Source organism: Ambystoma mexicanum, chromosome 12 (assembly GCF_040938575.1).
Source record: "Ambystoma mexicanum isolate Mex_15411 chromosome 12, UKY_AmexF1_1, whole genome shotgun sequence".
In the NCBI taxonomy this organism is placed as follows: Eukaryota; Metazoa; Chordata; class Amphibia; order Caudata; family Ambystomatidae; genus Ambystoma; species Ambystoma mexicanum.
The window spans coordinates 651,190,547-651,203,640 of record NC_090936.1 but is presented as its reverse complement, the minus strand read 5'-3'; the positions used below and the strand labels follow the sequence as shown (position 1 = coordinate 651,203,640).

Genomic DNA, 13,094 nt, shown 5'->3' with positions numbered 1-13,094 from the left:
GCTGCCCCTTCTCTTTGCGATGTGCTTCCAATCTTTCTTCTGTCCTGGTGGCAGTGCCATCACCTGCCGCTGTCCTCCTCACTCAGCAAAGGCGACATTTTCCCTTGCCCTGTCCTCCTTCCGCAGGATGTCCAGTACCCCTTTCGCCCCAACCTTTTTCTGCCCCTTCTGCCCTGGTCTTCTTTCAAGTGCTCCCTTTCCCCATCCTCGCTACTCTCATCCTCGTCGGATGTTACTGCCGTTTGCTCGGCCCTGTGTTTTTTTTCCTTCCTGAGTTCTGGGCGACTTACCCTGAACCGTGATGCATTCTTTCAATATTTTAACAATTTTTTCCCCAATGTTATTATACATTTTTTTCATTACCTTTTCTGTTGGTTTTCTTTTGCCTCTTCTTAGGCTCCTCCGGCTGTTCTTGTGGCCCACCTGCCACCTCTCTCGCCCCCTTCTGGCCTTGCGGTATAGTTGCCTCCTCTTCGCTGCTGCTGGACTCCTCTAGTAGCAAAGGCGACATTGCCCTTGCCTTCTCCTCCTTCTGCATCAGCTCTAGCACCCACAGTGCTCCATATTCCTTTTCTGCTTTTTTAGCCCATGCGCTAAATTCCTGCGCTCTCCTTTCCCTTTCTTCAGCCATTGTTTCCAGAATTTCGTCCTGAGATCTTCTTCGCTATATGGTTCTTCCCGGTGCTGCCTGTGTCCCCGGGCTGCTGTTCAATATGCTATTTGCCCTTTTGCCCTGTACCTCAGGCTCCCAGCGGCCTAACCAATTAGCTGCTTTTCTTCTAGCTGTCCGGGTGTCTGCACTTTATAAAAAAGTTCCCAGCACAGAATGTGTGCACCGCCGGGCTTTTCACCTCTCTTGTAGGCCCCTCGTAAATCGTGCCTGTCTCTTTAAATAATCTGTAGCCAATATGACCCTGACGTGATTTGCGCACGCAGCCTTCTGATCTGGAGTCAAACGGAGGTCCTTGCAGCCTCTTTCCAATGTTGCTTACAAGCTTCTCAAGTTGGTTCGTGTCAGATGCACTAGCGCGTGTCCTGGCTTTTACCCTCGGATTGCATGCTGAATGCAAAGAGGATCATCGGGGACCTTGAAGAGTGACCTAAAATCAGCTGCATGCCGCAACCGCCTCCTGATAGGTTTGTATCGACTGGGCAAGCTAGCTCTGGCCTAAGCCGCATGTCCCCCGGTTAGACCTTGCGCAGCACTTAGTCTATTCCTCATTGAACAATTGCTATCATCCCGCTTATGCCCCAGCTACCAGAAAGGGAAGGCGCACACACTGCCTGATGGTGTAGGGCGCAGCCCAGAGGCCCTCATGCCACAGCTACCAGCAAGGGAAAGCACACACAGCCTGCCTGGCGGTGTAGGGCGCAGCCCAGAGGCCCTCATGCCACAGCTTCCAGCAAGGGAAAGCACACACACCCTGCCTGGCGGTGTAGGGTGCAGCCCAGAGGCCCTCATACCACAGCTACCAGGAGGGGAAAGCGCACGCACACTGCCTGGCAGTGTTTGGCGCATCACCAGGGCCCTCATGCCCCAGCTACCAGAAAGGGAAGGTGCACACACTGCCTGACGGTGTAGGGCACAGCCCAGAGGCCCTCATACCACAGCTACCAGAAAGGGAAGGCACACACACCCTGCCTGGCGGTGTAGGGCGCAGCCCAGAGGCCCTCACACCACAGCTACCAGAAGGGGAAGGCGCAAACACACTTCCTGGAGGTGTAGGGCGCAGCCCCACGGCCCTCATGCCACAGCTACCAGAAGGGGAAGGCCACACACACTGCCTGGCGGTGTAGGGCGCCGCCCAAAGGCCCTCATGCCACACCTACGTGTCCCCATTACCAAATCATTCCCCTCTGCGTGTTAATTTTTCTTAACACTTTTTTAAATCGTTTTACACGTTTGGAGTTCGCATTTGCCGATGGCAATAATGCCACTAATTGGACACATATTTCAGATTCCATGCACGCTCTCCCTCACAGCCAAGTTGCGTGCCGCTGCAGTCCTCCACACTCATGCGCCACGGGCTGGAGAGAGCTGTGGGTGCACGTTTCGCACTTCCATAACCCGAGCAGGCCACTGACTACAAAATAAGCTATTTTAGGAACAGATTGTGACGCCTGCCCAAAACATTACCAACTGCCATGATTCAATGGAGCCGAGGCCTGCAACCTGTGGCTCTCCAGTCATTTTGTACTACGCCCTTTCCTCATAGAAACCATTCCGCCTCTTTCTTTTCTTCTCTCCTACCTTTTATCCGTCTTGCGTTGGTACTTGCCCTCACCCCTCTCCCTTCCGGCTGGCCGTTGCCTCCTTTTCTTTCTCCCCTCCGTCCTCCGACGTGTCTCGTCTCGCTGCCCGCCGGCTTCTGCTACGGCTGGTGTTCCCTCGCTGACTTGGCTCTTGGGAAACCCGCGCTATTGGGAAACTCTGCACGGCTCCAACGACGCGCCGCTGTCCCCTCCTGGCAATCTTCTCCACACGGCTCCGGCGACGCCAGTCTTCTCCACGCGGCTCTGGCGATGCTCTGCTGTCCGCTCGTGGCACTTCTTCTCCACGTTGCTCCGGCGGTGTCAGCTGGAGTGCAACTGCAGAGGGGGAGAACCAGAAACCCTGAAAAGCCCGTAGAGGCAAGACAAAACGCTTCCTTCTCCTTTGCCCAGGTCCAAAGACGCCTACCCGTACGAAGTGAGCGTCTTGCCTGGTTTGTTTTTCTCCCTTGTCCTTTGGCCATACTTATACCCCCCCTCTGTCCTTTGTTATTCTCCTGGGGGCAGGGCCCTGCCCAGCCCCCCTGCAGGTTTCCCCTCACACCTTGCCTGTTGTTGGGGGCTGTTGCCTGGCAACGCTGGGGCAGGGCGCCAACTGGCTGCCCCTCCCCATGTCTCTTCGCGCCATCTCGCCCCCACCCCGCGCCTAACCCCCCAGGCCCTCTATCGGGCCGTACTTCGCACGGCCCAGGGCCTGGGGCACAGGAGGTGACAGGAGGGACGAGAAAGCAAATGACCTACTGGGAGTGAGACGGAGCAAGGAGGTGGGATGAAAAAAAAGAAGAGAACATCATTTTTTTCTGTTTTGCTAATTGTTTAAGTGCCTCATACGTGAACAATAAATAAATAAAATAAAAACGAAATGCGCTGAGCAGATGGAGGGAGAGAATAATGGGAGGACTAGAGATATAAGTGGAGGGTTGGAGGTGGTAAAAAGGGAGGGATGAAGAGACTGGGGCTAAATGTAATGGCCATTGCTGTAGACTGATTTGCGTATTTTTAGAACACAAACACTTCACACACAAGAGAGAAAAGAGAGAAGGATGGCCAATGTAAAGGAAGTGTTGGGCTGGGAAAGAAGGACCGGTAAGGATTAGGAGCGGAGGTACTGCCGCTGTGAGGCAGGAGAGGGAAGAGGTGAGGAGAGCAAAGGTAAGGCGAGAATGCCCACTGAAAGATTAGACAAACACATACGTATTAACCACAGATATGTAAGCACAGACCCATTGTCTGCCCCCGTCACTCAAAAAAAGGAAACTGCAGCACATTTGTATATGTTACATATTCCCATTCACCAGTCTCTGAGCACGTGTCCTACCTACTGTTTTTTAATTCGGGTTATTCGGTGGCGGTTAAGCGCTGCCTATCAGCCAAAACTATTACGTCCAGTGTAAAAGGCAGGAGATGAGATGTGAGGAAGGACACAGCTTGCAGCTGTTATTTACCCATCCACGTACTGCCCGTGGCCATGCTAAACCCTATAGCTATTTCCCCAACCACCCCTACCAAGGGGCAGCTGGCCAGGCGGCTAGGGGGTCCTGCTTCTCTCAAGTATGTGCTGTGGGCAATGCTCAGTGAGTGACCAGTGGCGAGTGAAGCCTATTGGGCTGTGACTGGTCAAGAAGATGTGATGTCCTGGGAGGATAGCTCAGTGGCAACGTGGTCGCTGTGGAAACAAGCCGACATGAAGCAATACAGGTTCGATCCCCGGGTCCGCGCTTAGAAACCTCTGGGTATTTAAGCGCCTTATAAACATGCAACTAAGACAACAACAAACAAAACATGTCTGCAACAGCGCCTCGATGCCCCCGGGCTGTGTGAGCGTTTTAAAAAAATTTAAATAAATAAATATGATATTGCATTTATAACGCCCCTGCACACAAGTGTTTCTAGACGCCATGTTGTGCTTGAGAGTGATTCTGAGCCACAACACTTCCTCCTCAGAACCATATGAAGTCTACATACACTCGGAGTTAACGTGGGAGGGATTTCCATAGGGACAGATCTGGGAAATTAATCACGCGAACGTTCCTTTGGGTTTAGTACAGAGGCAGAAGTATATCCGCATTGTTTACATCTAGGGGAACCACCCGACCTTTTCCCACTATTGAAGTGTCGCCCCAGCACATGCCTGCCTAGTCTCCGGTTTTACCCCCGAGACTTGGGGTTTGTACATTCTTCTTCGGGTCTCCGGGGAAGAGTGAGAAACCTCTGGGATTCAAAAGTAATGAGGGGCAGTGATTCACGGCTGCAAATTGGGTTCACCCGAGGGTGTGACCCGCAGGTTAAAACAATTAAAAAGGTGATAAACAGCAGCATTGAAAGCTGCTTTTCAATCTGGGAAACGAGGTCCCCCTTTGAACGATGACGCCCCCCCCTGCTTTTGTTCTGCCAGAAGACCACCCTTTGCCGTTTGTTAACAACATTAACATTAGGATCCCAACAGCAAGAGCTGACAGGAGGCCTGAACAGCAGAGGATCCCAATAGCAAGAGCTGACAGGAGGCCTGAAAGGCAGAGGCTCCCAACAGCAAGAGCTGACAGGAGGCCTGAACAGCAGAGGATCCCAACAGCAAGAGCTGACAGGAGGCCTGAAAGGCAGAGGCTCCCAACAGCAAGAGCTGACAGGAGGCCTGAAAGGCAGAGGCTCCCAACAGCAAGAGCTGACAGGAGGCCTGAAAGGCAGAGGCTCCCAACAGCAAGAGCTGACAGGAGGCCTGACCTGCAGAGGATCCCAACAGCAAGAGCTGACAGGAGGCCTGACCCGCAGAGGATCACATCAATAGCTGACAGGAGGCCTGAACAGCAGAGGATCACACCAGCAAGAGCTGACAGGAGGCCTGCCCCGCAGACGATCACAACAGCAAGAGCTCACAGGAGGCCTGACCTGCAGAGGATCCCAACAGCAAGAGCTGACAGGAGGCCTGACCCGCAGAGGATCACATCAATAGCTGACAGGAGGCCTGAACAGCAGAGGATCACACCAGCAAGAGCTGACAGGAGGCCTGCCCCGCAGACGATCACAACAGCAAGAGCTCACAGGAGGCCTGACCTGCAGAGGATCCCAACAGCAAGAGCTGACAGGAGGCCTGAAAGGCAGAGGCTCCCAACAGCAAGAGCTGACAGGAGGCCTGACCTGCAGAGGATCACAACAGCAAGAGCTGACAGGAGGCCTGACCCGCAGAGGATCACATCAAGAGCTCACAGGGGGCCTGAACAGCAGAGGATCACAACAGCAAGAGCTGACAGGAGGCCTGACCCGCAGAGGATCCCAACAGCAAGAGCTGACAGGAGGCCTGACGCGCAGAGGATCACATCAAGAGCTGACAGGAGGCCTGAACAGCAGAGGATCACATCAAGAGCTGACAGGAGGCCCAACCCGCAGAGGATCACAACAGCAAGAGCTGACAGGAGGCCTGATACGCAGAGGATCACAACATCAAGAGCTGACAGGAGGCCTGAAAGGCAGAGGATCCCAACAGCAAGAGCTGACAGGAGGCCTGAAAGGCAGAGGATCCCAACAGCAAGAGCTGACAGGAGGCCTGAAAGGCAGAGGATCCCAACAGCAAGAGCTGACAGGAGGCCTGAAAGGCAGAGGATCACAACAGCAAGAGCTGACAGGAGGCCTGACCCGCAGAGGATCACAACAGCAAGAGCTGACAGGAGGCCTGAACAGCAGAGGATCACAACAGCAAGAGCTGGCAGGAGGCCTGACCCGCAGAGGGTCACATCAAGAGCTGACAGGAGGCCTGACCCGCAGAGGATCACATCAAGAGCTGACAGGGGGCCTGACCCGCAGAGGATCCCAACAGCAAGAGCTGACAGGAGGCCTGACCCGCAGAGGATCACATCAATATCTGACAGGAGGCCTGAACAGCAGAGGATCACACCAGCAAGAGCTGACAGGAGGCCTGCCCCGCAGACGATCACAACAGCAAGAGCTCACAGGAGGCCTGACCTGCAGAGGATCCCAACAGCAAGAGCTGACAGGAGGCCGAGGATCACAACAGCAAGAGCTGACAAGAGGCATGACCCGCATAGGATCACATCAAGAGCTGACAGGAAGCCTGAACAGCAGAGGATCACATCAAGAGCTGACAGGAGGCCTGAACAGCAGAGGATCACATCAAGAGCTGACAGGAGGCCTGAACAGCAGAGGATCACACCAGCAAGAGCTGACAGGAGGCCTGACCCACAGAGGATCACAACAGCAAGAGCTGACAAGGACAAGAGGCCTGAAAGGCAGAGGATCACAACAGCAAGAGATGACAGGAGGCCTGAAAGGAGGAGGATCACAACAGCAAGAGATGACAGGAGGCCTGAACAGCAAAAGATCACAACATCAAGAGCTGACAGGAGGCCTGAACAGCAAAAGATCACAACATCAAGAGCTGACAGGAGGCCTAAACGGCAGAGGATCAAAACAGCAAGAGATGACAGGAGGCCTGAACAGCAAAAGATCACATCAAGAGCTGACAGGAGGCCTGAACAGCAGAGGATCACAACAGGAAAGCAGTGCACATGAAAACCCTTGGATTTAAAAGGAATGTTTTGGAGGTATGTATACATAAATCTGTTTTTTTAAAAAAATAATGTTGATGTGAAAATAGTTTACAATGTATTTTTCTTTCATGCATTAATGGGTATTTGGTGTGTTTTGTAGAAAAATAATGCAATCAGCACCTTTGGCAACATTTGTAGGGGTATTCCTGCTCATATGCCAGCTGCTGTTTATCTGGCCATGAGAAAGGGGTGCAAATGTTGGGAGCCTCAGAAGTCTAATGAGGAAAGGAGGAGTCCAATCAAGCACATTATGCCAAAAATATAGTGTATAGCACCCATGGGGCAGGTGGGTGGAGTCTCAAATGGCTCTGGGCGTGGCATCACGTGACATTGGTCTCAGGGTTTTTGATTTTGAAATGTAGGCAGGTATGTTCCCAGCAGTCGCTATCCAGTGTTAGTGCTACTTTTTATGTGGGTGGCCTGTCCGGGGTTTTTATTGAGGGAATGTGGTCACTCTAGCTTGTATGGCCAGAGGTTTCAGGGATAACGTATTCTGCTCTCAGCCAACTAAAGAACGTTATCAACCCGAACAAACAGCTCTAAAAATGCAATTATAGGCCCTACAGCTAAACATTAGCAAACAGTTTTCACGTATGTTATATCAACTAGAGTGCGCGCTGTGGCGAATGGCTCCTTGACTTATAATAAGTAATAGTTTGGATGGTCAAAGTTCACAGCAGATGCACGCAACAATAAAAACACAAGGCCACTCATGCTCGATTGCCACTTTCCCGCAAGCGGGTTGATAAAGTGCAGCAATGGGCAATAGCAGCCCGCAGAAGCAGCTGGATACTCACAGGGGCTCGGTGTCTGCCTTGGTCCTCGGCGGGCAGCGGATACATCTGGACAGCACATACGCCAGATAGCCCAGCAATCCCAGCAGAAGGCAGCAGCCCAGGGCAATGACGAAGGGCACATACCACGCTGCGGGCGAAAAGACGTTCTCCTTCCTGGTAACATACGTCACACTAGGCTAAGAAAAAAAGACACAATATGAAACAGCTGCCCGCCAACAGGTCACAAAATGATTACCCTTTTACAAGAACTGGCAGGAAAAGTAGTTCTTTGAGAGAATTTTCAACTATGTATTCATTACTGTAATAATTTCTATGGGAAATTACATGATTTATCGACCCTCCTGTGACACTGCAACAAACTGAAACTGCCCCATTGTAAACACTGTGCTAATTACACGACTCAATACACATCTAGTCTCTGGTGTTGAAGTTCTTCTTCGACCTTTGCTTTATTAAATATTTACGTTTGCAGACACCGAGCAATTAACAAACGAGGCGGGGCCTTGAGGGTGGAGCTACCAGCTGCTAGCTTGCTCCCCGTGCCACACCCGCGCCACATCACCCACGGCATGTTGAGGAGGGGTGCAGGGCGCGACGCAACGGGCATGCCTGTACATCAGCCCCAATTGTCACTAATAACGTTCACACTGACTGAACCGTTGGGGTAAGCATCGTCTTCTCGCGTTATCAGCTGCTTGCATAGTATCTTAATTTCCAACCTGTGCTTCATCAGGTGCAGGTCTTGTGCTTGGTGTTGTAAGGTGCGTTCCCTAAGCAGTACATCCCCACACAGATTACCCCTTACGATCTCCCCCTCCAGTGTCATAATGGTTCCTTCCGTCATATTCAGTGTTGCTTGGACCCAATTAGTACTAGCAAGACACTTTACTCCAATTGTAACTTTGAATCCTGTATCTGCGACCTCCTAGGAACTCAAGGACCCCAGGGAAGTGAGAATTATTATCTATGCTGGGGGAGTAAGAGTTGGCAAAGCATAGTTCCTCCAATCTAACACCCATAGGGCGACCAGAATTTACCCCCCTCATCCCTGACAATTTTAGATACCCGCAAAGGGTAAAAGATGAATAAGTCGCACCTGGTAATTATGTTATGTTATATGAATTTATAACGCGCACGTTCACCATAGGTATATCTTGGCGAAAGGACAACACCGGAAAAAACAATAAGCAACCGAACTAAGAGTTAAAACAACCAGGTTTTGAGAAGGCAATGAAATAGAAGATGATTAGGTGTATGCCTAAGATCAACTGGAATAGAATTCCACAGTTTGCTCGGCGCAACTGAGAAAGCGCGACCTCCAACTCTACTCAACCGAGTTTTGGGTACCACCAAGAGCAGTTCTTCTCAGAGCGCAAGGACCTAGCAGAGACATGAGGGACAAACTTCTCCTTAGGAAAGCTAGCACCGACTTCATAATAGGCACGGTGAACCAAGCAAAGTGATTTAAAAGCAGTCCTTTTCTCCACTGGAAGCCAGTCAAGAGCTCTAAGAACTGGACTAATGTGTGCCCTATATGGAGTAGCAGTAGCCACTCTAGCCGCTAAATTCTTTAACAGTTGGAGCCGATGGATAAGGCCCTTCGGCTGTGCAAGATAAAGCGCATTACAATAGGCGAGCCGACTCGTAACCAGAGAGGACACAACTGTAGGATGGAGGTGAACTGGAAGAAATGGGAGGATTTTACATAGGACCTTCAAGGTAAAGTGACCACCTTGCAGACAGCGCTGACCTGAGGCACCATAGACAGCGACAAGGAAAGGTAGACTTCCAGATTCTTCACGACTGGCACTGGGACAGGTGTTGAGCCAAATGAGACCAGCCAGAAGGAAGATGATCAGGGAGCAGTATTGTAAGAAGAAAATGGGGCACCCACTATAAGGACCTCTGTCTTGTCCCCATTTACTTAAAGCCAATTGAGGCCCATCCACTCCCTAATGGCGTCCAGGCAAGCTCTCAGGCAGGACGACACCCCGCTCTGTTCATGATCTAATCGGAACAAAATTTGTGTGTCGTCCACGTAGGAGTAGCATCTGAACCCGTGGGAGCAGATCAGGGCAACCAGTGGCTGGATGTACAAATTAAATAACAGCAGACCAGGCTAAGCCTTGAGGAACGCTGCATGGCAGAGTAAAGGAGACAGTAGAATGGAGGTAGAGAAAGAGTTTAGCTCCTATTTCCCATGTAAACCAATCCAGCACGGGACCCAAGACCCCGATCAGGGACAGGCGTGCAAGGAGGATGGCATGATCCACTTTGCCAAACGCTGCTGTCAAATCATGCAGGTTTAGGGTCCCAGTGCCATCCCCATCAACAAGGCGGACAAGATCATCCATCACAGAGACTAGGACACTCTCGGTGCCCAAGCCTGGCTGAATCCCCAACAGGAAGGGATCGAGTCTAGCAGAAGATTCAATAAAGAAAGAAAGAAGAGGAGAGACCAAAGATTCAAGAAGCTTCATAGAGAAAGGAAGCAAAACATTAGACAGGTCAGATTCATCTAGAGAGGGTTTATTTTTAAAGTGGGATCACTGTAGCCAGTTTTAGCATAGAAGGAATAACCCCTGATTGACAGGACACATTCACTGCTTGGGTGATACGAGTGATTAAGCCAGGTAGAATGTTTTTCAGAAAGCCAATAGGAACAGCACCAGAGGGAGAAGCTGATTTCAGGTGCATAGCGGCTAAAAGAACACCATCTTCCGAGAACACTGGGAGCCTAGACCATTCGGTGGTAGACTCCGAACCCGCTTGCCACATTCTTGCTCAGGTGGCACTCCGATCCAACTGGATTCCTTGACAAATTTTGTCAATTTCTGTATGGAAAAAGGACTTTACCACGAGAAAGGCTCTTTAGAACTATTAAGAGCAGGCGTAATTTTCATTGTGAAAAGGTTTTGCTTTGCCACTTTTATGGCTGCATAGTCATTTTTAGATAAAGCTACAAAATGCACCCTCAAAGGAGGTGCATAGGTGTTAAGCCAGTTGCACTCTGCCTGCCGGAATTCTAGTTTCATAGTTCTCAGGTCCTGAGAGAACCAAGGCTGGGAATGAAATTTCCGAAGCAGTGTAGATTTAATGCGTGTGAGTTCATTTGTGGTTTGCAGCAGGCCGTTGGTTGTATCGACCCGCAGTTGGATATAATCATTGCTATGTCTGTTAAATGAACAGATCGCTAATTCCTTCTAAGTGCCGATGAGGGCTGACTAGAGATAGGAGTCAAAGCGTCGGAAAATGGAATGAGACTAGAAAGTGATTAGACCACAGCACTTCAGCAACTCCGGATACCATAAGCCCTGGCGTTGAGGAGAATATCAGGTCCAATATCCCACCAAGTTGGTGTGTAGGCTCCGTAACATTCTGGATAAAGCCCAACTCTGATAGTGCCACAAATAATTACTGAAGTCTGGGTGGCTGAGGGTGATTAAATCTGATATTAAAATCACCAAGAATTATAAGGTTGCAAAACCTAACCTGAAGATTTGACCATGCTGAGGTATATAGATGTTAAGTGAGTCTCTTGATGGATTGCTATCTGTACCCCCCCTGTATCTTTTGATGTATCCTATAATTGTCCTGCTTTTACCAGCCTATCCCTCTGATATTCCACGTCATTCCTTTAACAAGTCCCATGTTTCTTAAGTTTGCAGTCTTCTCCCTTCCCGCATATTTCTTCTGTATATAAATGACAAAACCGAAGACATTAGGGGCTGAACCAGATTTGTATCTCCTTTTACCCATTCCTATTTCCATTCCCACCGCCCACCACCGCTTCCCGAACTCTGCCTCCCCAACACTGCTGCATAACATTCAACCAGGTCTGTAACTCAATGACATGAAGGCACATCCTGAAAATACCTACAACTTGGCATGCAATCACCCCTACAAAAGGGCCCTCAGGTGCCAGCTTCTGCGCAGTGGACATCAAAGGGCAGGGAACAGGTGGGAAATAAACAAGGGAGTATTAAAACCCCAACTCCTCCTTCGGCCCCACCTCCGATGGCATTGTTAACCCCACCTCAACATAACCACCTTCCACTTAGAACTGCATCTCTAGATGTTATTCTACTACGAAATGTGGGGTTCAAGAAGATAGTCTGTGTGCATCCTCTCCAATGGTGACTTCATCAGTTTCAATCACCAGCTCTCCCTCTCCTCCAGCAAATTGCAGAGTTCCGTCCTCTGCCACAGCGACCATCTCATATTCCTTCTTCTCCCAGATGTGTGATGTCCCGTCCGATGTCGGGTGCTCGATTTGTTGCCACCCGGTCTGTTTGGTGGCCATGTTTGTAATACAGCGGCCCTCTGACTCCCACGGTACCAGGCCTCATCTGGGGCGTTGCAGAACCATTATCCATCCCGGATAATCTGGAGTCTGGCTGAGAATGGTAGCATATAGCATATCTCATGTTCTCTCAGGACCCGTTTGATTTCCTCAAAGTTCTGACGTTGGTGCTGCACTGTATCGGGCCTTTCCGTCAGCTATCTGAAGGATTGCTTCATGTTGGTTGAATATTGTGGCCACAATGGGTCTAGGTCTAGTTTCTTGCGGCAGCTTCCATGCCAGGAATCTATGGGCCTGTTCCACCATGAGCCACCTTGTGAGTTCTTTGGACCCAAATGTGTCTTGCAGCCATTTTTCAAAAAACAGTTCCATGTCGCCCCTCTCCTTGCCTTCAGGGAGCCTGAATATGCAAAGGTTGTTCCTCCGTGAACGTCCTTCTGCGTCCTCTGCCCTCGTTTCCAGGACCTTTGTTGCTTGGAGTAGTTTGGAGACTTGCTTTCATAAATAACAGCATGTCCCCCTCAATTGTTATGACCTTTGAATCTATAGCTTTGTTTTTCAGAGTCTTTCGGCATATCAGCCTGCAGCAGATTCAATTCCTCACCAATTTTGTCTATATTGGCCTCTAGAAACACACAAGAGCCCTGCACTGCGGATAGGACCTCTGTAATTTTGTCTACCAGGTTAGGTTGAAGGCCTGTCTCCAAGACCTGATTCACTGTGGTCGCAGGGGTTTGTGAGCGTTCAACCGGTGTTGCGTAGTGTACCTTTCTCTCCAGTCATAACTGTCTCAGAAGTATCCCATGTAAGTCTTCCACTTACAGCTCACCTACAATCTGGTTGTGACTGTATGTGGGGAGGGCGGGGGGGAGAAGAGAGTGCAGTCACATTTAAGGCAGGCTCGACGACCACGAGGAGCTGAGCATCCACAATCTGCTCTCAGGCTCAGGGCCTCCGTAGCCTTGGATGCTCCCGGTCCACAGAATGAGCTCTTCTCACCTTTTGGTTCCATGATGCAGCAGGAGAGAATGTCTGACTGGGGAGAAAGGGAGGCCTATAAAGAAACACCTGAGAGCCCCGCATGGGATGGGTAACCCTGGAGGTATGATGCACTGCTCTGGAACTGCAGTCACATTTTACCGGCAGCCGTCAGTGGTATCC

General features: G+C 50.5%; 1 protein-coding gene across 1 annotated transcript in view; it reads right to left on the bottom strand.

The window, feature by feature from the left end:
- The window catches only part of CDHR3 (cadherin related family member 3), a 642,490-nt gene that overhangs the window by 126,564 nt on the left and 502,832 nt on the right, over positions 1-13,094 (bottom strand). The window contains exon 15 of the mRNA XM_069630086.1: positions 7,631-7,806. Coding sequence (XP_069486187.1) covers positions 7,631-7,806 — 176 coding nt within the window. The remainder of the gene's footprint in view (positions 1-7,630; positions 7,807-13,094) is intronic.